The sequence below is a fragment of the Aythya fuligula genome, chromosome 10 (genome assembly GCF_009819795.1).
Source record: "Aythya fuligula isolate bAytFul2 chromosome 10, bAytFul2.pri, whole genome shotgun sequence".
Taxonomy (NCBI): Eukaryota; Metazoa; Chordata; class Aves; order Anseriformes; family Anatidae; genus Aythya; species Aythya fuligula.
Genome location: NC_045568.1, coordinates 18,639,932 through 18,665,396, shown reverse-complemented (window position 1 = coordinate 18,665,396; position 25,465 = coordinate 18,639,932). Strand labels below are relative to the sequence as shown.

General features: G+C 37.1%; 1 protein-coding gene across 1 annotated transcript in view; it reads left to right on the top strand.

Annotated features, from left to right (window-relative positions):
- LOC116492896 (contactin-3-like) overlaps window positions 1-25,465 on the top strand; it is a 96,936-nt gene that overhangs the window by 62,378 nt on the left and 9,093 nt on the right. Inside the window, exons 6-12 of the mRNA XM_032193887.1 lie at window positions 12-196; window positions 8,975-9,111; window positions 11,400-11,529; window positions 12,801-12,951; window positions 19,929-20,056; window positions 21,456-21,631; window positions 24,576-24,693. Of these exons, the coding sequence (XP_032049778.1) occupies window positions 12-196; window positions 8,975-9,111; window positions 11,400-11,529; window positions 12,801-12,951; window positions 19,929-20,056; window positions 21,456-21,631; window positions 24,576-24,693 (1,025 nt within the window). The remainder of the gene's footprint in view (window positions 1-11; window positions 197-8,974; window positions 9,112-11,399; window positions 11,530-12,800; window positions 12,952-19,928; window positions 20,057-21,455; window positions 21,632-24,575; window positions 24,694-25,465) is intronic.

Here is a 25,465-nt window from a genome sequence, read left to right as displayed (position 1 = left end):
CTTGTATTTAGCCCTGTGCCTCAGATTAACTGGAGAAGAACTGATGGTCTGCCATTTCCGAGTAAAATAAAGCTAAGGAAATCCAATGGCATGATTGAAATACCTAATTTCCAGCAGGAGGATGCAGGGTTGTATGAATGTATTACTGAGAACTCAAGAGGAAAAAACATTGCAAGAGGACGTCTCACTTACTATGGTAGGAAATCTTCTTTCTCCCCTCTCTCCCACCCTTCTCTGCACATGAAATGCAAACCACTCTCAAGTACTTGTGCGTTTACAAACCGTCAAAAATCTGTTCTTAAAAATTGCAGGCATCTTAACAGCTTGTAGAGAAAGAAGATAAATTTTCCACCAGGTTTTTGCATAACTTTTCTGATAAACATCCACGTTCAAAAGAATAGCTAAGAGTAGTATAGAAAGAGCTTGTATTTATTTAGAAAAATGCTGGAAAGATAATATATGTATATATATAGAAACACCTTAGATTGGTCGTGGGTGAAACCTTAAATTTCCAGTCATATTTATTTAAGGTATTTATATAGTCCTCACATTTGCAGAAAATATAAATTTTATATTGCTTTAGGAAAAGTTGATTGATGGATGTTGTCAATTCTTTGCTTTCCAAAAAGACGATTTTACTTTCTTAAAAAAATAAATAGGACAATATAATTCAGTATAGGAGATGAAATAATAGGAAAGAGCTGGGAAACTGACAGAATCTCTTGTGCGTTTATAGAGTGAAATGAATATTAGCAAAGCACATTGGTAGTGGTTTAAAGAAAGAGTGATTTCCATAAAAGTGGTAACTGACAATTTTTGTGAAAGCCAGATATTAGCAAATTTTGTTTGCTTTTGGTAAATGCCAATTTAAAGAAGGTTTCAGTCTTTGTTTTCAAATATTTTCCTCATCTAGGAGTATTTGAGATTTTTTCTTAGAAAAAAAAAAAAAGTTGTGTAAAAATGCACATAAAATACCTATTGTGCAACTTTGTACAAATGTTCTGTCTGTTTACTTAGTCTGCATGGGAAGCTACTTTTTACTAGAACACAGTGTTGCAATGTAGATTTCAATCAATGAAGATTTTAATTTAGGGAGCAAGATTTGATAAAGGAAAAAAGGTGTTCCCAATCCAGCTTCCAAATAAATAGCTGTATTAAATTTTCCATATAGTGGTACTAATTAAGACTTTTTTTAATAGTACTTGTGGATAACAGGGCAAAAGAGCTAGATGTTTTATCTGCCAGTGTCATCTATAATTCTAAACTTGGTACTTTGTATTTGATTCTATAAAGTGGCTTTTTGAGCAACCTCGTTTAGTAGAAAGCATCTCTGCTTATGGCAGGAGGGCTGGAACTGGATGATTTTTAAGGTCCCTTCCAACCCAAACCATTCTAGGATTTTATTAGCTTCTTGAAAAGTTTCAAATAAATTGCAGTTTGTCATCAGTTTGATTCAGTGCTCCTATGCCAGTTTGAAATCAGAGCAGTTTTAAGATACATGGATGTAAACTACATGCCAGATAGAATTTCATTTGTTCATGAGTTATTATATATAAATAAATTGTATTATATAGTTATTAGTTATATCGTTATAAGATAATTTTATGATGGTGAGTAATTTTGAATGTGACATGCTTCCCAACTTCCATTCTCGTCAATCAAGGGCACAGAGCTCAAATAAAGAAAGTTGCTAATCAATAAAAATAAGCAAGTTGCAGTTTTGTAACAAGGAAATTGTGATTTGCAAGTGCTCAGTGTGAATATTTTCATTCCAAATCCAGAAAGGGATCTGAACTCTCAAATGCAGTTAATATTCCAGTATAAATATCTGTCTGCATTAGATTTCTCCCTAATATGGGTGTTTAGACTGAAGAGAATAATGAGACTTGTAATGGCATTAATGGTACTCCAACTGTTTTATTTCATTTGTTTTGCTTAATGAAACCCATTCTGCAGAATTAAGTAGATTTGAGGGGTTTTTTTCTTATTTTATTACTTGCTTTCATTTTTACAAACAGAATACCAACAAGTCTGTTGTCAGGATAGGGTAATTTTAAACCTTTCTGATAATTAGGGTTTTTGTTCCGTGTGAAAACGAATAGTGTTCTATAACTGAAGATTATACTTTCTGATGGTTTGCCGTTATGTCTGATATCGGAGCTCAGAAATCTGTCTGGTAAAGAAACATAATCGTATGCCAGTTAGTCTTCCAATAGAAGATCAATATTTATGCACTTTTAAGGAACTTGTTCTGAAAGCAGATGAGGATTTGGGGGAAAATTAATGCAGTATACTGAAGACTTAGAATAAAAATCATCCATCTGCCATAAAGCACCAGCTCTGGCAAAGATGCCTCAAATCCATGTGGCAATGTTAGTGGATACTGGTTGCTGTCTAGAAGTTATTTTGGTGGAAGTCTAGGATGGATCTGATAATTATATATAGAAAAATATAAGCATTAGAAATGCCTTTTTATTTCAGCAGTGGCAACATTTATTTTTCTATCCTTGGCAAAACAAAAAGAGGTTTCTGTCCTATCCAAAAATGTTTAAGCAGAGCTGGGGTTATTCTCCATGTTGTCTTAGTGAAACAATGTGTAAAATACATCTCTTAAGGGAAAAAAAATGGGCAAAAATGCGTCATTCAACTGAAAATAGGCAATTTTCCTTTCTTTGCAGGTTTTTAAAATTGTAAGTGAAACATAAACCTAATACTAAGAAAAAGCTTTAAATATTTTGTTTCTTTGCTAGGAAACATCTGAAACTGTAAATCTTGAATTCTGAACCTTGGGGTTTTAATGCATAAATTGTTTGATTAAAAAAAAATAATAATTCAATTGTTTACTCTTCTTCCAGTAATGAATCATGGTATTGAAATCATAAAGCACTTTAATATGGGCTCAACTTCAGTCATGCCTCTTGTCATTATGTCAAGAAGGATTATAAATATGTTTGGGTTTAGAAATCCTGTGGACCTCTATAACTCTCTTTATAAAAAATGAAATGGGTCCATTTTTTCGAATTTCATTTTAAATATACCTCTGAAGACATAGTTGAAATTGATAATTAACATAGATATTCCAAAACAGATATTATGGGTTCTTTCATAACATTACTAACAGACTATTAATCTTCCTTTTTCCTTGTGAAGGATTATATCAAGAAAAGCCCAACATCAAATGTTTGGTTCATTGTGCTCTGTACAGTTCCAACTTGTGTTTAATGATATTTTTCTCCCCAGTGAAGTTCAACATGTGCTAAATATAGGATGAGATTATCTAACTTTGATTTAATATAAAACCTGAATATATAAATAATTTGCTTTCGCTTTAGTAGTATATTCACTTATCTTTGCTATTACCCCTTTCCAGAAAGAGATAATGGAAGAAAGAATCTGTGACTTTTCATAGCATGGAAAAATAGGAAGAAATTCATTACATTTTTAAGGTGCAGTTAAACAACACGCAACATGGTAGAGTTATGTACAGCTGTTAATTTTAAGTATAATTGAAGAAAATACTCTCTAAATTAGCACAGGGTGATTCAACAGAACTCATGCTTGACAGTCAGTACTAACATAAAATGTTTTATAGGGAGAAAAAGTATCTGCTGTTTTGCTTTTGCTCTGCATTAGTGTTTTTTAATAGCAAAGGTGAGTTGTTGTGCTCACCAGGATGCCAATGGTCAAAGTCAGGCAGCAAGGTTGCTTCCACTTGCTTGTAACAGCTGCCATTTCTGTGTGCTTAGCTAAGGCATGAAGGGATGTCAGGGGGCAGAATTTCCATTTTGTGAACATACAGACCCTCAGTAAGAAATAGACTCTGTACAAAATACATTATAGATGTACCATTTGGTAATAATGTACCACTAAAATTATACTGAAACACATTACTCCTGAATGTGGAAGAGCCTCACTGTTCAAAGCTTTTGTCTGATAGCCTGACCCCATCTTGTTCATGGAAAGGTCTTCAAAACATTAGCTACAAAACTGTAAAGAGCTAAATACTGTCAAGAAGTTGCTGACATTTTTGACAAGTAAACTTCAGGTTGATCACTGTCCAATTTAATTGCCCATATTTTTTATATACTAAGACTTTTCCCAGTGATGTAGCAATTGCTTGTTGCTTCAGAGCATTTTTATTTTGGAATGGAAGTGGAAAAAAATGACATTTTCGGGGACCTTTGGATTGAAGTTATTACATGCTTCTTTAGGCCCCATTGTTTTATCAGAAAGAGCTATCTGTGCTTAAAGTCACTTGAATTTTTTAGATAAAAGTAGGCTCATCACTGCTGTAGGCATCAGTATGAGTGTTGTAGTCTGACTTTCAGAGAGATATTACCTTGGAAAATGAAGGTTACATTTTCTGTTTTTACAAAACTTTGTGAATTCCCAGTATGCTTCATAGCCACTTTCTCTTGAACTATGGAAAGTGCCTTTTGACTCTGATTTATTGCCTGACTGCTGAGCTATACAAAGGTATTTTCAAAAGAGATTTCCAGCCCAGCTTTCAGACTGTAAATTTCAAAGTAAGGATATGTGTATAAGCAGGCTGCATCTTATGTGTGAGCTCCAATTAGGGACTGTTCTGGAAGGGCTTCCCGTGGTCTTCTGCCTCTGAGCAGAGGTAAGGCAGACCTCAGTGCTCTCTGAGAGAGCACGGTGTGTCTGAACAGAAGTCATGGTCCTGAAGCTCTGCCTTTCCTGCATATTTTTCCTATGGTTTACAGAATTTAAAAAGATATTTTTATTGGAGCCTCTGACTCGGAAGGCAATCAGATGTAAAGTTTCCTGTTAACATGCATCATTGCTGTTGAGGAGGCTGAAAGGTACCCCACAAATTATTTATAAATTAGGTCTCGACACAGCGTCTGGAAAATGTCAGATTCTTCAGCCACTGCTTCCAGGAGCCTCGGCACAGTCACTCATTGCAGTTGGTCTTCGCTCTCACCAAACCCCAGAACAGTCATTGCAAAGAGGTTTCTTAAAAAGCTAACATAGTGGATCTTTTTCCCCTTATGGCCAACAGGGATTCCCCTGGGTGTAGTGAAGTAACAGTTGTTCTCTTCAGGATGACCAGCCTGGCCTGTTAGCTGGAAGCAAAAGGTGGTCATAGTCAATACGAAAAAGATAACTGAGTCTTCTCACCAGGCTAAATGTTGTTTTTACACACTTGTGTCATTTTTGCCTGTGCGACTATGAGTATTACAAGGAATATATAAGGCAATAACAAATGAAGTAAAATGTAGGCTGATGCTTTTACAGTAACTAACTGTGAGGCTGATGGCTATGTGTTTTAGAAAATCAGTTACCTACAAGTATTTTGTCCTAAGGGGAACCTCTTATGAATGTTTTGTGAAGATTGTACTGCAAGTTCCTGAGAATTGCAAGTATTATCACACAATTACAGATTCCTATCATGGTCACAAACCCTGTGCTACAAACTCCATTAAAATTCACTTCCAACTTCACAACTTACAGGGCATTGTATTTTTTTTCATCTCAGTGGAAATGTGTTGTCTGTTTGCCTGTTCCCTGCTGAAGGAGGAAGGAGTGGTGTCTCCAGAAAGAGTTTTTGTTTCTTTTTACCAAGTCATTACAGACTTCATTCAGGAGCACAGATACAGTGGTTTTGTCTCCAGACTGAAAGCAGACATTCTAAGCAGGCAACATTTGCCTACCAGTGAGTAGACTTCAAGAGGAATATGGTTGTTTCTTCAGAATCATTAAGGTACAGTTGGGCAGAGCTCAATAAAAAGGGTAGTGCTGGGCTTGGAAAGTGATGTTTATCTTTTGAGGGGATACATAGATCTACCAATATGTGACTTCCTGTCTGCACTTTTCTCAGTTGCTGCAATATGGACATCCTTACTTTTGCCAAGATTCAGAGTATTTCGTGGAATAGTCTCATCTGTGATTGCCCTGCTTAAGCCGTCTATTTAATTTTGAACTGTTTAGTTGAATGATTTTTTTGTCTAAGAATTTCCAATATTTTCTACACTCATCGTTAGAGACTTTTTAGATGTGGAAGATTGAAAAGGGTATTTTTCTTTCTGCTGGATTCCTTGGCCAGTAATTGGAAGAGACAAAGAGCATCCGTCAAGAAAATCACTGAAGTCTACATCAACACTCTCTTGCAAATGCTCAAGCACCATGAATTTCACACACTGTGAAAAGCCACACACTGGGGCTTTGGAAGCTCTGTTCTGTTTGTTTCTCTTCTGAGTGGTGGTCTTGCTTCCACACTTTCAGATAAGTTTGTCATATATGCCCTGGAGACTTGGGAAAAGCCTTTTATGGAGACTGCCTGACATCAAGAGTCCTAAAATGCAGATTTACAGTGAAGTTGGTGTTTTTCTCTGTAATGAAATTGAATCCAAGATCTTGAACTTGAAAATAGACCACAGTTAACCTACTTTCAAGTGAAGATATGCAGCAGATGTGAAATATTGCACATGTATGGATCCATCAATAATTCACGGACTGTTGCTTGTTGCATAAATATTTAGGTATGCAAAGTGCAGGAAGCATGCTGACGTGGAGGACTGAGCTTTCAGCCCCTTGACATATGTGGGACAAATACTCCAAATGACAACATGAGACAAAGCAATGGCTCTTTCTTGAACGCCAGTGTAGGAACGTTAGCTTTCAGTATTTAACCAACGTTAATATCAGTAAGATAATACATCTGTTTGACGCAAAGATTAGGTAGGTTATCCTGTCTTTCAGAGCTAACCTTGATAAAGAGAGTGTAAAAAAATATATGATCCCCAAACTGGTAAAAGGTATTAATCCTCATGTGGTATAAGAGACATACAAAACAAAAGAAATAACAGCAGGTTCCACTGTCAGCAAATGCTGGTTGAATTCCAAGCTCTCCTAAGTTAATATCTAAATGAATACGTTCTAGTAAATTCTTCCTATGAGAAGTTAATCCTGAATATTTACACATAAATCATAAACAGAATTAATCCTTGTTATCCTAAAAGTATGGTGCAGTATGTGATCATGGTGAGATCTTATTGCTGCATTTCAGAAAATAAGATGGAGAGAGAATTTATGTGCTAGATTTTATGTGCTAGATTTTATGAATCTTTTTAACAAAATGAATACTAGCCCTCATCCAAATGTTGGTCTGCTGGTCTCGTGCCTTTGGCAACGGAATAGGTTCAGCTCCCAGCTGTGCTGCAGACTTCCCTTCTGACCATAGGCAAGTCATTAATTTTCCTGGTCTGAATTAATTGCTGGTATAATGCTATTGTAGTGAGAAGTTCAGCAGGAATTAATCTGACCTTATGTGTTTCCAAAAGTCATCTATAAAATAATGCTATTTTCCTTTTTTCTTTTTTTTTTTTTTTCTATTTGTTTTGGTATGAGAGTGATAGGAGCCTGTATTTAAGGAAATAAAGGATTAAATTTCAAATGTCCTTTGTGTTTTAGAAGCTGATGCTATTTAGTAGCCAAAGTCTTGCTAAAAGAAAATCTTCTAAGCATTTATCTACATGGCTCTCTCATGTACTATATAGCTTTTCTCTCATTTATTATATAGCTTTTGGTTTTTATATGGGAAAAAAAGTATATGTAATGTGTCCAGATTATCCAGAAACTAAGGTATATAGTTGTCAATGTACAGCACTGTCCTGCTAGATCATCAATGTCAACGTTATTCGTGAGGTATCAAGTACTCTGAGATGTTTAAAGATATATCCTCATTCAGTGCAGATTTTTAGTAGAGCAAGGAACTCTAAAATTTAACTTTTTGGTAATAGATCAACTAGAAGCTTTCAAAAATTTGCCTTTTGATTTGTAAATATTACTGTTATATAAATATATAGTATATGTTACTTCCTTAAATGTCTTATATCATCTTTTTTTGGTTTTAGATATCAAAAAAAGTGCTTCTGATTCATATCCTAGTGGTAAATTGTGTTTCATCAGTCATCTTAAGTTTAATCAGACAAACATATAGTACAAATACAAATGATACTAGTTTAGAAAGTTTAGCTTCAGTATTTATTTATTTTTATATGAAAAAGGATCATTTTAGGAAAATCTTTAAGGTAGTCAAATTGGGTCTAGAAAATTCCATTGCCTGTAATTATATTGTTGCAACCCAAGTTTCATTCTATTTTTAGTCTTTCTTTTATGCCATGTTCAAAATTTATCTTATCTAGGAGACATAGCTTATATATTGACATCATAAACTTTCTATCAATTTGAATACATTCAAAGAAAATTCACACCAGTTAGCTATAAGACAATTATGTGCTATTCTGTGAAATAGCACCGAAGGAATAAACTACTGTTGCCTTTTATGAATGAGTGTTGTTTTTTTTTCCAAGTGAGCTTTTTGTTTTTTTTTTATCCCCATGTAAGCTGTAGTGTTTTAAACTATACTTTTACGCTTTTGATTGTGTTTTAGTTAATTTTGAAGGATGTATAGTTTTAATAAATCAAAATGTTCAAAAATTAGCTATTTTTGTAGACTTTGCTGAGGAGTTTTTCTGGCTTTCATCACCCAAAGGCTGTGTTATGTCTACTGCTATCAAAACCAGTCTTGTATCTTTGTTTTCACCCATAGAGATGGATGTTAGTACTGAAAACAATTCAAATGGTATTTGAAATTAAGACTGACACGATTATGTTTTTTAGGATTTAACAGATTCTTTTCAATATTAATTTGATGATATGGCTACATCAATTATTTAATTCCAATATTGCTGCTAATTTCTTTTTCTTACATTTACCTCAATTTTAAAGTTGTGTTATTTAATCATTAGTGATTTTAATATCAGTTTGACTGATTCAGCTTTAGTGATCTATAATCTCAATTTTCTTTTGTTTTACTACTCGCAGTAAAGATGTTTAGAAGGAACAGTGAGTAATTTCTTTCATTAGGTGACTTGAAGCAGAACCAGTGAGAATCTCTGGTGGTACAGTAACTAGTTAGGGTTGTTGATATGTATTTCATCTGCAGCAAAGCCTCACTGGATCCAGACAATAAAAGATACCGAAGTTGCTGTAGAGGACACGTTATACTGGGATTGCAGAGCCAGTGGGAAGCCCAAACCATCGTATAGGTGGCTGAAGAATGGAGAACAGCTGTCAATAGAGGTAACATTCACTTCTGAAAAACGCGATGATATGCAAAAGTAGCAGTACCTCATATAACAATGAGAATTCACAAAAGTCTGTGTATTTACGTCCAGAGAAATATTTTTTATATAATTTTCATGTTTGTTTGTCAAGAGCATCCGGTTGGAAACTTCAAAAGCTGGTATGTCAGAAACACAAAGACAAATTATATTATACAAAAATATCCTGAAAGAGGTTTAAAAACAATGGTAGAACCAGAGAAATAATTACATAAAGAAGGACTGGAGAAAAGTTAATTAAAGTTATACATTAACAATCATAAATAAGGGATGGAGAACTTAAACTATTTTGTTATACTTGCCGTTGTAATTTCATTAAAGGTAATAAGAAAAGATTTCCAAACTTCTTGAGGAAGACAAAAAATTGAGAAGACAAAAATTGTAAAAAGCCACAGGTCACCAGTGTTAGGTGCAAAGTTTGAAATGTAAATAGCAATGTAACATAATTCTTTGCTGTAATACAGTTGTTAACCTAGTGGAAAGTAATCCTTTTGGTGACAAGGAAAAAATGTTGTACTGAGGATGTGTGCCAGATCAGGAGTGCAAAAAAGCATCTGATACCCCTATTGATTTTAGTTCTCACTGCTGCATTGAAAAAAACGCAGAATTCAGCTTATCAGGAATATAAACCAGGGGCAGTAGGCCATCATAGGAAGGCATTTTGCACTTAGCCAGTGCTGTCAAGAGTGCTTGAATGTTGTGCTCAATGTTGGCACCCACAGTTGAAGAAGGACTGCTCAAGTGAATTTAGTGGATGGCTATGAAAAATGATCTAAGCACTGAAAAACAATTCTTACCATTCAGACTGTTATAGTTATATGCTCACTAAAAGAATTGGTAGTGTTTCATGGACAGGTTCAGTGAGGGAGTACAAAATATCTCAGTGATTTAAGAGCACTGTTACTGTATTACACAAAGTCACTGAGGTAACGCACTATTTTACCTTACCAGTAAGTAGAAAAAATACCTTCTCTCATTCAGATTTTGCAGTTCTCCACCATGGAGCATTGGTGTCAAGCCTTGAGGCATGATGTAAGGGAATAAGCATGGCTCTGGAAACGCTTAAGGGCTGTACGCTGTAGGACTAACTTATTAAAGGCCGGCACTAAGGAGGCAGCAGAAGAGGAGCTCTTTGTGTATCATGAATTGTCTTTGGCTCCTTTACTGCAATAATCCTTCTTCATGCTGGGTCTGCTCCACAAAAGTTTCCTGCTGGGGTTGTTCCACTAAGCTCCTCTTCCCCATAAATGAATCTGACGTAAGGAAGAATAAGAGCAGCTCAGGATGCTAGAAATAGAATCAAGATGTGGAGATTCAGGCCCGTTCCTTTTAGGACCTGTTTTGTTCTTTGTCTAACTGCCCGAGCACCTTGCAGTTAACTGGGACCTGTTAGGAAGGGAAGGAGCTGAGCTGAGCTGCCTTAGCCAGAGTCACCCTTCAGTGGGGCTAGCTGTAAGCAGCCCTTAGCAGAAAGGGCAAAGAGGGAGTACTGCTGCATTAGGCCTAAGGAGCCTTATCTGAGGCGTTTGTTAGGCTCTTCTGCTCAAAAAAAAAAAAAAAAAAAAAAAAAAAAAGCCGAAAATGTTTTTAAGAATGCAGTTTGTCCCTCTGTTTATTATTATTTCTCTGTCTTTCCCCAGAGGAGAAGCTCTTTTAGTTTTGTCTTTGTCACTGGTTCCTTTTGTCACCAGCTCCTATCACTCCATCCTTCAAAGCAGTCACTTACCATAATTCATACAGTTTTCCAAGAAGTATCGAGGTGAGAAGCACCCTATACTTCAGTAGCTTTGTCAGCTCTGAGGCACTGAAATGCATCTTCCTTTTAATGACTGTTGGAATTTTTTCTGCATAGTATTACAGAGAGCTCATTAACAAATGGCAAGTGTGAAATCTCTAAATAGTATGAAATGCCAGTGCCATCTGTATATTTTGGATGCTCTAGTCTGCTGTGAGGTGCTTAGTATGATTTTGTCCACATTTCTGGGGAAATATGAGGGTATTTGAGGCTAAAAAGCCTCTGTGAAACCAAGCAAATTTGAAGAATTGATTTTATACGCTGCATTGCTAAATCTCAGCGCTGCCATACCATGATATGGTCATATCAATTATTTTAGAACTGTTCTCACATATATGCTGTTACATCTACCCCATTTATCATATTTATGCTGTCCTATTCATATTTCTTACTTATTTTAAATTTTTCACAGGAAATATATCATCAATAAAGGTATTTTTCTTAATATTCAGGGAAGGATCCAAATTGAAAATGGTGCACTTACAATATCAAATCTAAATCTGACAGATTCTGGCAGATACCAATGCATAGCTGAAAATAAACATGGTGTCATCTCTTCGAGTGCAGAGCTCAGGGTTGTAGGTAAGATTTTCCTTTCTACTAAAACAAAGACCTCATTCTCCCTCTCCACACCCCATCCACTACTCCACCTCGTAATTATTTCTACTTTATAACTCACTCAGTTGCTGTGACTGAAATAAACAGTTTTGGCAACCTAATATCTTTTTATCTGCAGTGCCAAGGACTTTATTCATCTATTTCCAGAGGATTTGCAGTCCAATCGTTCATTGCTTTAGAACAGAACACAGATACATTATTAAGTAGGGGAAAAGCAGACACAGGGGCTTGGACACAGGCCTGGAGATTAAAACCTCTCACAGGGTCTGGAATCAGCACTGGCTCAGCACATCACTCAGCTGCACTGACCTTCTGCAGCGTGGCTCCAGCGTTCCCAGGGGAGCAATGTCATTTAAAAGCAATAGGCTGCTCTTGTGTGCAGCCGTTCTTGATCGAGGGGACAAAGAATTGTCATTCAGTCATTCAAATGATGCGTGCTGGAGTCTAGAATAAATGACAACCATTTATTTGAGGGAAATGGTGAACTTGCAGAATGCCATATGCATTGATATGTTTGTGCAATTTCTGCTTCCAACATAGGAAGATTGATATCAAAACTAAGCCTGTAAGAGGAGTGTGTTTCAGGGCATGAGTTATTTCCTTTATATTGTATAAGGTTACACTCAATCAGCAGACTGCTCGCTCAATCTCGTTCTCCTAAAATACTGAATTTTCTTCCAAAGTTCACTGTTGACATAGATAGAAGCCATGTGCCTTTTCTTAACTGCTAGCTAATATCAGCTACACCCAATACAGAAGGAGCTGTGCTGTAGTTTTGTGTCATTTAACGTACCTGATGTGGCATTGTACTCTGACATGAAAATAGAAGCCACACAATTCCTTGAGTTTAAATGAGTTTTAATGAGTTTTAATGGTGTTGACTGCCCTCACTGGGCTTAGACAAGTCGTGTAAGCTCAAGTTCAGCAAAGCATAAAGTTAGGCATGTGCTTGAAGCTCGTTGGGTTCAGTGAGCTTCAGATCAAATAAAGTCAGTATGATCTTACGTGCGTGCTTCATTAGGTGACATACTTTGCAAAATGGAAACCTTTACTTTTTGTACCAGTGTAAGGAGGAGAAACGAGTAATTGCCCAGCAGATGTGTTTGAATTATCTAAATCATTCGTGTTTTTAATTATGTTTGGAAGTTGAGAAGTGTCATGTAAGTGCTAAATAGTAATATCATTAATATAATTCAAGATGCTTTATTTCACTATTCGTATCCCTTTTGTTTTAGCTTCTGCTCCAGATTTTTCCAAGAATCCAATGAAGAAAATGATTCAGGTTCAAATAGGCAGCACGGTTGATTTTGAATGCAGACCAAAAGCTTCCCCTAAGGCCAAATGTTCCTGGAAGAAGGGAGGTGAGCAGCTACACGAAAATGAAAGGTATTAAGTCTATATTGGTTTATTTGTTTTAAGCTTACAAATAGTGTTTTTAATGTCTTTTTATGCAATAACATCATCTGTAGATCCAAATAGTTGTGAAGCCTCTCTGGAACCTGCCAAGCTGGGGGAGCTTTGTTGTTTTTTTAATTGTCATTATGTCTGAGCACCGAGAGAGCATGTATATGGCTTTAAGGTCAAGGGCCAGCTTTTAATTTCAGTGTAATGTAGGGTTTGACCTCATTTTGAGAAAATCAGGTACTGACAGAAAATCTGGAAAGGCAAAGCCTATAAAACAGTGCTAAAAGCCTTCAGCAAAATTCTCTGAAAACACTGGCAGGGAGACGGATGAGGCATATTACAGCCACGATGATAATGTGACCAGGAAACAGCAAGAAAAAAAGAAATAAATTTCCAGTTGGCAAAAATTAATAATTGGGAGGTCTAGAATAGCACTCTTACCATTCTAGTATTTCGATTTTTGCTGTTCTGCTACTGTGTTTGCTTTTCTGGGGAAAGTTATTACAAAGATGACTCAAAGTTACAGATATATTTTAAAAGATACATGAAAATATGCAAGTTTTGCTATGTAATTGCAAGAGAGACCTAATGAACCCAGCCAACTGAGCTGAATGGTGACAGATTAGCGATGTCTAACCTCTGTACAGAAGTGTAACATCCTGTACACATACACTTTGGAAAGAAAACCGCTTCTATACAAGTATAGTAAATTAACTGTGCACACTTAGGAAAGTGATACAAGTATCACTGTGCAGAGGTGGGTGTAAAGTTGTGGTGATCTGTCATCTTTCTGTCTGAACGGACACCGGATCTGGTCTTAACGGTTGCTTTGAATTGCCCTTCAAAAGCTGTACCCACTGATTTCAGTCGTGGCAATGGCAGCAGGCAAAAGCAAGTAATGTTCAGTTTCAGAAAATGCTTTGAGCGCACATAATGCTGCCTGCTTACATTTACGCATTTGCTTGAAAACACAAATTAGGGCTTTTAGTTCTGCAAAGTGCAGATATTTCCAAAATATGTCCCAAAGTGTTTCCCACTGAATTTTTGATAACACACTATAAATGGCTTACGGAGGGAACATAATAACAAGCCAGTACTCCTGAATTAATCTAAATGGAGTCCACTTTCCTTCAGAGAAAAGGAGAAATGTGATTCTTTGCAGAAAGCCCTGTAGTTCATTACTGTCTGCTATGGATAATTACAATTCATTAATTCCTTGCAGTTCTACAATTCTTCCAATTCAGGAATGGGTTTCCAATTAGCAGTACATTTTTCAACCATTAACTAAATTTCTAAGGGAGAAGTCTGTATTGGGGGTGTGTTGGGGCAGAGAGTGGCTTTTTTAATTGCAGAGAAAGGGATCGGTGAGTTCCCAGAAGGGATAATGCAGGGCACACAGGTCCAGCATGCTCTTTACCTGGGAGAGGCAGAACAAGCTTAAGTACATTTGGACCTCAGACATACAGTAGCATTCAGGCTCTTTCATAGAGCACTCCTTGAGAAAGAGATTGAGGGAAAGGATTTCCCCTCACTTTACAATTCCCATTTGCATGTAGAGAGCAAGCAGAGAATAATTCACAGTCTTAAGAGTGCAGCAGGTTGCTTCCTTCCTGGAAGTTGGCTCCTGCGAGGGAACAGCTCTTGCCCTGTATCCCAAGTAGATACGTACATTTATAGTTCCCCAGTCCGTTTGTCCTTGAGCAGTTAAAACTCTATTCTTGCTGGCTTGGTAGGTTTGCTTGTAGTGTAATGGGCCTTAGTATTTGTTGTACGGGATGTTACGTTTCACTGGGGATACTGAGCACATTACTTTTGTAAAGCCTGAAAAATCTTCATTTTGATGGCACTGTTGCTTGTATTTTTAATTTATTTTTAAATGATGCTGCGTTTTTGGTATGTAGAAGATTTGGATAATGACTCAGTAAATTTTAATTAAATGAGCTGAATCTCATATATCTTGTGAAGAGGAGAAGATATTAGTCAAAATGGATTTGTGAGCCTCTGGACTGAGAAATAGCTCAACATAAAGAATACAATCTTGCTTCTTGTTAGTTTTGCAAAATATGTGACTCTTTTTTAGAATATCTTGAATAAAGAAAGCTAGACAATGAAGAACAGTGGAATGTAGACAGCATTAATGTGCATGGATCACTGTAGAATATGCAGAAGTAAAGGCAAAAAACAGGAATTAAATGAATTGGGTACTAAAGCAAGAAATACTTCTCTCCAAAATAGTTTTGAACCGCTGAAACAAATCATTTTGGATGTAATGAGCATGATTATCAAGAATTAGCAATAATTTTCTTGTCTTCAATGATTCCAAATCAGGTACTGAGTTTAGGATTCTGTGATTATCTGGCACAGGTCAATTTTTACCCTGTATTAATGGTTATTGTGTGTATTGCCATACTAGGAGCCACTTGTATTTACTTAGGCTGTTCCTTCCCAACCAGCTCATATAATACGGCCTTTATTTTTTTTCTGTAAAGTATATTATATCTGCAGTCATTAAAGCTGGTGGTTTATATTGTAAATAATTCTGGGGTGGATTCTTCTGATGATAGACACAGCCCCCAAGGTCTCTAGGGGGACAGACTTGCCACCTTCTCTGTTGAAAGTTGGCCTAAGACAACCCATCTCCTGATGGATGAGCTTTTATTTTTCTTGTATCCTCCAAAAATTGAGTATTAGATGTTTTAACAGAGGTTAACTGCACTTGATGTTTAATTTGCATCTCCATCAAAAACGTAAGGCACTAAAATATGCCAGGTCCTAGATAAATAACCCATTTAAAGATTTCTTTAAAGATATTTATATTATGTTCTAATAACTGGCTGGAGGAAGATTAAGATTGTGAGATGATGCAGTGCAGTATTTCACATGTAAACCAATCTACCTTTATTCCTAGATCTTTCTAAATTTACCAAGAGAAAACAAAAAAAAAAAAAGATGAAAAGATACTGCAAACTTTAACTTCACTAAGAAGCACTGCAGTGCAAGTCTCTCAAAATAACTTTTAGTTTTAGCATCTTTAACTACAGCAAAATGATGTCAAATTAAGGGGGAAAGAAAAGAAGAGGAATTGCTCCTGATAAAATGTTGCATAAGTCTTATAAGGATCAGTTACTGGTTTTATCATCACTGCAGTTTGAATTAAGTATTTTTACTTCATTTTGCGTTCCAATCTGAAACGCTGTGATCTGGAAAGCAACACATTTACTTACCAGCACTTCAGTAAGAGCTTATTTTGGCTGGCTTTCTTGTAAAGTAATCTGGTTTAATTTAGTTGGAATTTGCTTGATATATAAAAAGCAGTTTTGACCCACTTTTTCACTGATCCTTTGTACTGAAGAGTTACGAACTGGAAAGTAATACATTTATGTTTGGTATCAGATTAATAAAGGTCTAAAATACTTGGCTTTTCTGATGAATAATCTGACAAATATAAGAAGGCAGTGATTATTTAGTTTAGCTATATCTGTTATTTTAGCAATAAAGTATTCTCATGGGAAGATGAGAAGATTTCCATTAGTTAACAGTTGCATTAATGACACCAAATTTCAGGTGGCAGCCTTGACTCGGAAGAGCTGGGATCTTGGATCCTGAGGCTTATGCTGGCCCTCAGCAGTGTGTGTGGTTGTATTGCACCAACACTACCATTTAATGGGCTTTGATGAATAAGGTAAAAATATGTAAGGCTCTAGATCATGATGTCACAGTTCTCTAAGCAAGCAAATATGGGGACAGTGAACGTGGAATAGCTGGAATGCTCTTACAGACAGACAGTGGGGTCAACGGATTTCAGATTGGCTTCCTGGAGTATCGCTTGCCCTCTAATCCCAGATGAGATTTGTCTCAGTATGTGAAAGTATTGAAAATAAGGTGCAGTCCGTAACAATAATAAAATAATTTATCAGTATTAGAAGTGTGTGTGCTTGTTCCACAGTTGGATCATGGTCATGGTCAGTTGTGACTAACGTAACTGATACCAAGTGATAATCTGGGGAGTAAAACACACCTACATACTGGGTGGAATTAAGAGAGACTGTAACCTCACTGAAGTCCCTCAGCTGTTCGGAAGGCCTGTAATGCCAAATACACCTTCCTAGTTTAGAGGGGACAGGAAAGCTCTCCTAGTTTTGCCTCTCAAGTCAGGAACTGCAGAGTCCTAAAACTGGCTAATCCCTCTCCCATTCTTTTGACCTCAGTCAAGGAGCATAAAAGAGTGGACCTGAGTTAAGACATGCAGCTGTTGTGGGTATTTTTTATGCCATTCATTTGACTGTTGGAGAAAAGAGTCTTCTCAAAGACTGATTTCCCACAGGTTTGCTCAAGAGAATGATTTCATTTTTGTCAATCATGTTTTGATCTGAGGAGCAGATAGGTCCTAAAGCAGTCTCCAGTTGTGCTAACACATATGCCAAAGCATTATTCAGCCAATTATCTTCATTTTACAGGGCTAAAAGTTTCTGTTGTTTGCCGGTGCATCACAAATATGCAGGTCATGAAATTCACTTTGAAAATTGCTGGCCTTTAGCAAAATGTATTGGAAAAACTCTTGTAGATACAGGGAACACTAAAGGGTGTATTATTTTTCTGTGTTAGAAATTTAGATCGCTTCCTGGCAGCAGGCCAGCCTCAGTCTGTTTGTTTTGTAACAGCGTGTGAATATCTAATAATTTTAAGTGTACTAAAAGCTTCAGTTTCTCTAATGCTTCAGCAGGAAGGGGTAGAGCTATTTCTGGGGTTTGTGTTTTCATAAGCTGCACTGCATGTACTGCTTTCTATTTGAAAAAGTAAAGAGTTGCTCTTTCCAATTCACCAGTAAAGATTTTGTTTTGATTATAAAATTTTTCTTGAATTGATTTGTTGGGGGTTTTTTGTTTGTTTATAACTCTGAAAACAAAAAACTTGATTCTTAACTCTGTCTTGGTTTTAATAAGCCTATTGCTTCCTTACTTTAGACAAGCTAGGCTTGAAGATAGCTCAGAGCACTCCAAATGTGTTTTGCTTTAATTAAACAATAGGCATTTTCTATTTTATACCCATACTCTATTTTTAGTTTGTTTGATCTACGGCATTGTCAACCCCGTTGTTTTTTTTTTATTTGTTTTTAGATTTTTTTCTGCTGGAAACTGCTTCAAAGTAAATGATGCAATACAAGCCCTTGCAGGATATACAGGTAGCTAGAAAGTCCAAAAACTAAGTAGCTTCCTTGCAATCATAATTTCAGTCCAGAAAGTCTTCCCAGTCTTGCCCCGCAGCCAGTGCTGCACTTCCCTGCTTGCGTTACCCTTCATCAGCTGGCACAGCACAGGCAGGTTCATGCAGCACTGCTCATGCTGAGCTGGGAGGTGCAGCGTGTGATTGACAGAAGAGCAGGGAACTCATAGCTTCAAACGGGCATCCTGCTTAGCCCAGGCTTGGGACAGGTTTCAAGAGAAAGGCAGGGCTCCCAGTTCCCAGCTAAACGCAGCAGCCTTCTTAGCTACTTCTTGTAATGTGTATTTAAGTGTAGAGGACTGAATCTCAATTGGGACAAATTATTGGTACAAATTTGCCTCACGTATACTAAAAATAAAGCAGCAGGGGTGTGTATTTAATTCTGTACTGAATAAAGCAGCAGGTTAATAATGAAGTACATGCAAGCGAGAAGACGAAAAATCCACATGACTCTTCTGAAGAGGGAAGACAGCAATGTGAAGTTCCATGGCGTTTGCCGCCTGCTCCGATTATACTCATTCTGACAACTGTGTAAGACTCTCCAACTAATGCGGTTAGAGGTTTGCCTCGAGTATTAACGTTGTTTGCTGTTCTGTTGATTCTGTTTAGCTAGACGTGGGGTGTTTGGGACGTTTCCAAAATGCCTGCTAGCTAAGGTGCCTAGGGACCTGACAGCATAGCCTCGCCGTGATTCATTTGATGCCTTTGAAATGGATTGGTGTGATTTGAGATAGAAGCTCTGAAGCTCTTTTGGCTCAGGTGTATCAGGAAACCGTTGTTTACTTTTGTTTTTTTTCGTTGCAATTATTCTGAACGTTTTTATATACAGCTGGTTGTATAGCTGTTCCAGGTTATCTCTCGGTTGGTGGAAGGTCCTGCATCTAAGGATATGACAGATGGGAGGCCCAGAAAGAGGGAATTAAATTAACCTTACCTTTAGGTCCTTACAGCACTGTTGTCTGGGATGTTAACTCTACTACTGGGATGTTGGTGCTCTTAAAGTCTGTATCAGTAATGCACATGTCCTTCGGTTTACAGTTTTAGGAGTGTTTCTGTTTTGTTCCATGCTATCTGTGTACTGGGCATGATTCTCACTGCCTGAGTTTGTTTGGGGTGGAGGGAATCTTTTCCCTCAAGTCCCCCCACAAAGCATACCTCTGTCTGCAGGTCACTGCTGTATGCTACAGCATGAAGTCTGAGCCTGTTTTCTAAACAAAACCAAAGTTTATACTTGCATGAGCTCAGTCTTGCTCTGAGGAGTCAGTGGTGCAAATGAGCTATTGACTTCAGTGAGTCCAGTGTTGGTATCGTACGTGTGAATACTGGAAAGTGCAAAATGTGGATTGCTTATCAAAAATTCTATTGCATCATCACCATGATGGTAAGAGTTATTTCAAAGCTGCCGTGCAAGACTGTAAACAACATGATGCAGCTGAAAATTATTCCAGTTTCACTTGTTACAGCTGGAAAAGATGAAGTTAATGTGGGGTCTCTCTCAGGTACGTACGCAAGTACTTATCCTAAACATTGGTTCTCCTGGTGCCCAAAATAGGAACTGAAGGAGGGGTGCAGCTCTGGTGCGTACCATCAGTAACAGAGCATCAAAACTTCCAAACACCAGCTTGGTAGTTGATGCGGTTTGATCTACCTGGCATAACAGGATGAGTTTTCAGACATTGTGTCTACAAACCAATGTGGCAACTTATAAATCTTTTTTCTTTTAAAATGTCTTTCAGAATCACGTTCCTAAAGGATGGAGGACTGAGAATAGCCAACGTGACAAAAGTTGACACTGGTAGCTACACCTGTGTGGCAGCAAACCAGTTTGGAACAGCCAGTGGGACGACAAACTTGATAGTTACAGGTGGGTGAGCTGGAAAGGGAGGGGGTCATCTGAACGATGATTTACATTGAACTGCAAACTTCGCAACAGAAGTCTGCAGTGATGTGAATGCTGTTTCCTCTTTGAACGAATAACAAATACACTGAAAGTAAACTGTGAGAAGATATGCATTTAACAATATACAAAAATAAAAGAACAGATGTTTGATTAGTTGACAGGAAAGAGACTGAGGGATGGTCTCTCGTTGGCAGAGATGTTTCTTAGCCCTGGGATCTCAGATCAGGAAGTTCTGAATGCTTTCCTCCACTCTTTTACTTACCTAAATACTAAACAATGGAATTATACTTCTAAGTACTTCTTAACTTGTTTAAAAAAAAAAAAAAAAAAGACAATTCATGCCAACCAAAAATATTTAAGGTCATTATACAATCTAGTCCAAAAACCTCTTTAGTGCTAAGGAACTATACATTTACTTGTTTATGGAAAAAGATATGGAAGAAGCTCCAGCTGCAGGACTGTTCAGGGACTCCACAGGCAGTAAAATAAAAGTCTTCAAAAGCTAATTGTGTATATAATTACTGTTAAAAGGGTTCTTGCCCCTTTCTCCAAGCCATCCATTACTAGCTGCTGTCTAAGATACTGGATTAAAAGGACAAGTGGTTTGTGAAGTGTAGCTGAAGACTGACTTTTCTCATGATGTTATTTTCTGAAGATTGGAATATCTGAAATATTCTCCAGATGCAAAATTATTTCATATCCTACTGCATTACATATCCTATGTATCTCATAGATCCAAACAGAATTACTCTGTTTAGTGAATTAACAGCTACAGATTTTCAGTCTGTTTCTAAATGATTCATGCCTTGTTATATACAAATAATAGAATTATGTACAGAGGATTTATGGAATGAAATTTATTTTTTGCGGTATTTACAGTACTTGATATTTTTCCGTTATTATGATTCAGGAATTGCAAGCAGCTATTCTTAATGACAGTATTTATGTTCGATATAATATATGGGCCCAAATATCCAATGAATCCTACCCTATATAGATTTCCTCTACTTTCCAGGTTTTGTTAGCTCTTCTTCCCACTCCCACCTCTTAATTTTCCCAATGGCTGCTGCTAAAGCTTCCTGTTCCAAAACTTGTGGGTTATTGCTGAGATCCACACATGCTTCTGAATGGTAATTTCATTGCTGGGGTTTGCAGTGCATTTAGCTTGGTAAAATAAAATCTACCTGGTAAATGTGCAGTGATGCAATGCTACAACAAGCGAGGTCAGTCAGTGGCATTTATAGTCCAGCTGCATAATTCCAAGTGACAGTCATTAATCAGGTTTGAAGAACATGGTAGAATTAGTAGCAGGCAAAGCTCAGTAATACAGAAATCCAATAACTGATATTTCTGCTCTCAACAGAGCCAACGAGGATTACTTTGGCACCTTCAAACATGGATGTCACTGTTGGAGAAAGTGTTGTCTTGCCTTGCCAGGTTCAGCACGATCCTATCCTGGATATCAGCTTCACGTGGTATTTCAATGGGACGCTCACCGACTTCAAAAAAGATGCCTCCCATTTTGAGAAGGTTGGGGGGGTAAGTTCGAAATTGTCTCTTCACTCCCTTATAGATTTGTGCAGCACAAACAGGCACACGTTCTTTTTTCAACATAAAAACATACTTTATTTTAAAAATAAGATGGTTCTTCTCTTTCGGGCCTGTAGAACATTCTTCTATGTTGGAGAGAAATTACTAATTGAGCTAGCTGGCTGCACATAACTTGCTGTACAGACACCTAATGTTTAGACCTGAAGTACTGTAAGTGCCTACCTCTGTATCTGAGTCGGTCCCTACATGATTTTCCAAAGATCACATGAAACATAGCAATGACAGATTGAGGAACTCAACTCAGATTTTGTGAGCTCCAGCCAAAAACCTAATCAAAAAATCACATCTTTCCTTACTTTTTCTACACTTGTGTCCCTAGCGTATTCCTCACCATTCTCTCTGAGCCTCCCCCAGTGAGAGAGGGAGGCCATAAATCTCATTAAATATTTCTAATGTAGGATGAAGCAATGCTGCTGGTGGGGGAATGGTTAAAGTAATGTTTTTCAGAATTTAGCTTTCTAATCAAAATATGAAAAGTTAAGCATTAAGATAGATGAAAGATATAATCAATTACAGCAATGGGCCTTATTTCAGTGCAAGCCATGGCCAAGTAATAAAAAGACTGGCAGCTGAGCATCAGCATGAAAATGGTCATTTTAAGCCTTCATAAAGTTTTTTTTCATGTCTTGCCAGATCTTATGTTCTATAGGGATAGCTGTGGGTTACACACTTCTGTCTGTGAAACTCTGAAATTTCAGCACCTAACTTATTTTTTTTGCCTGTAAAACATCAAAAGATTTAGCATTTAATCAGTAGGCACCAAACACACAGGACTGTTCCACAGCTTGCAATTGATAAAAGCACACCTGCATGTGGAGATGATGAGATTTCCTTGTAAGAGCCATGAGATGTTCGTATATCATGTACATTTTGATAGAAATGTTTCTAGAATTACAAACTGACCATCTGTCATGCTGTAATGGGAATGCTCAGATTTCATAGCCCGTTACCTTCCAGTATTGCTACATGGCCTTTATTTATTTAGTAATATTTCCCCCCAGCTGTACTCTTGTCGTGTATACAAATAGTGCTACGAGACTGGAAAGGTTAAAAACATTCAGGAACCTCAATCTTACCATTTTATTGGCTCAGTTAAGGATTCATAAGCTGACTGGAAAATGAAATATGTATTCTCACTAAAAATTCCAGCTTTTTTTTTTTTAAACAAACACAGACATCATTCCAAATCAAAGCCAAGTTTACGTTCCCACATCCTTCCCACAACAACAACAACAAAAAAAAAAAAAGCGTCAAAAATCAGTTTTTCACAGAAAATTCTCAGCCAGTCCTGAAGAAAATTTGTGAGTGAGTACTGACTAACTCAGACCTCTGAATCTGGAACATTTTTCTTGGGAGTTTGTCATAAGGGACAGAACGAGGAGTTCTTATTGAATACAGAATATTTAAGAGATTAAAAAACAAAACTAAAATTATTTGCGTAAAGAAGGGATTGAGGCTTGTAAGTAGAAAACTAGCTATGTTACTACAAGACTATTTTGTAGACTTTGTCAGGATCCCACTAAGGGTGATGGAGTAATTTCTTGTTGAGTTGCATGAGAATCGCAGTAAGTAAATAAGCCTAAGTAAGTCACAGCGAGTATTTGTTAAATGAAAATACCTGTGTGTAACTCAGCTTTGTTGGATAACATGGCAAAAGGAAAATAATTTTTCAGTGAATAGATTCCTATGTAATGATGTCTTGGATGTCCCTGGCATGCATGCCTGAGGTCCCCAACATGTAGTTATTAGTGGGAACGTTATGGGATCACCACCTGGTCTTGCAGATGGTTAGAAAAATATAGGATGTAACCCTGTCGTACTGGTCTTCTTTTGTTAAACAAACAATTTATACAAAGGGGATGGCAAAGCAAGCAGATTCCCAAGTAGTTCCTGGTATCACCTGCTTGCACAGCCTGGCACTGGCTGACATTGTTATGCAGTCAGGAAAAGCAAAAGCAATTCTAGCAAGTGTTGGTACTGCGCGCGCGCTTCTTCTTATTTGTATTCCATCTAGCATGGAGAAAGGAAGGTGACCTTACTGTCACCTGGACTTGTCCACACTGACAAAGATTTAATCTGGCTAGGCAAGAATGTGGATACTGCTAATGGTCTGCAGAGCCATGAGAGGTGAGAGTGCCTTCTTCGTTGTATTTTTTTGCTGCTGCACGCTTCTCCATTTTCCACAATACTTTGGGACGCTTCCCCAAAATACCCATAAATAATTAAAATGCAGTGTTAATATTTCACTGTTTTTATTTGTTTGTTTTAATTTTAGTAAAATTATTCTATTTGACAGTCCCCTTTGCCCAGATTTTAAACAAGGTTTGCTAAATGTAGTACATGTAGAACATGATTTGCTTGTATCTGTTGCTGATCATTTCCTGAATATCCAGTTCCAATCAAGTAGATAGGTTTTAGATTGCTTTCAACTTAACTTTTAGGGTATTGTAAGCAATCAGTGCTGGATTGTCCTCTAAATGCTTACATCTTTGTTTTCATAGAAGACCTGGCATTGTATTTATATTGTCACGCATGGAAGGGAAGCAGGCAGAATTGTTTTCAGCTTGTGAGTGAGACATACTAATGTGCAGCCTACAATTTAACTACAGATGTTGACATCAGTGAACTAGACTCAAGCTCAAAAAGAAATGCTTGTGACAAAATGGCACAGGTGATTTGCATATTGTTAGATTTATTTGAAGTAATGGCATTCTCCATGAAAATAAATTATTCTTGAAAAAATACTTTCTGCCTAATCATTTTAGGGCAACTTTATCTTCAGCTATTTTGGCTGATATCTTCTCCACTTGCAAAATATGAGCTTAAATGAACGACCTTGTGATTTAATATTAAGACCTTTGTATTTTGACAGAGTGCATCAGGAGATTTAATGATTAGAAACATCCAGCTGAAACATAGTGGAAAATATGTTTGTATGGTGAAGACAGAAGTGGATAGTGTAGCATCTGCAGCAGACCTTATAGTACGAGGTAAATTTCAGCTTCGGTTACTGTAAATTGTATTTTCTTACTGTTGTGTATTGTAGATTACAGAAACCACTGATGATGTAGATTACAAAACCAATTCATCTGTGACTTGAATTATGCGATTCTGCCTTGCAGTTAGAATTTTAGCTTAGTTTGGGATGAAGCTTGTTTTTTTCCCAGATAAATTAATATTTGAAGAATATAATAAATTTTGACGTCCTCTTTTCTCATTGACAGTCCTTCAAGTCACTGATGAGTGGGAACTTAGCACTGGCAGCTGTGATGTGGTTGTGAGTTGCTGCCTCTGCTAAATGACTGAATGGGGTTGGTGACTCCATGGTCCAGCATCCTTCCCATGAAATGGGCATCTGCTGCCAAAGCCTAGGAAGGGCTTTGTCCTAGGGACACACTGAAATTTGAAGTATATAATGCAGGGTTGTTTGTTTTTCCAGAGCAGGAATGCTTGCAGCTAAGCTTGAACTGTAGCTTTCATTGCTAGTGATGCAGCTACGTTTATTGCAAGAGAAAATCTGTAATCCAGGAATGGGCATTATGCAATCAACATTTATTCCGTGTATTTTAAAATATGTCATGTATTTTATAATTGCTTTTGTAGTTACTTCAGCTCTGTTTGCTTGTGCAGATTAAACAAAACCAGCATTTTCCCCTAGGCTGTCCAAAATGAGGATTTCTCCAGAATGCAGCAGGACACTTGCCTGACTGAATAGCTGCTTAGGGTGCTGCTCAGGTGGTCTGCTGAAAAATTGCTACGGCA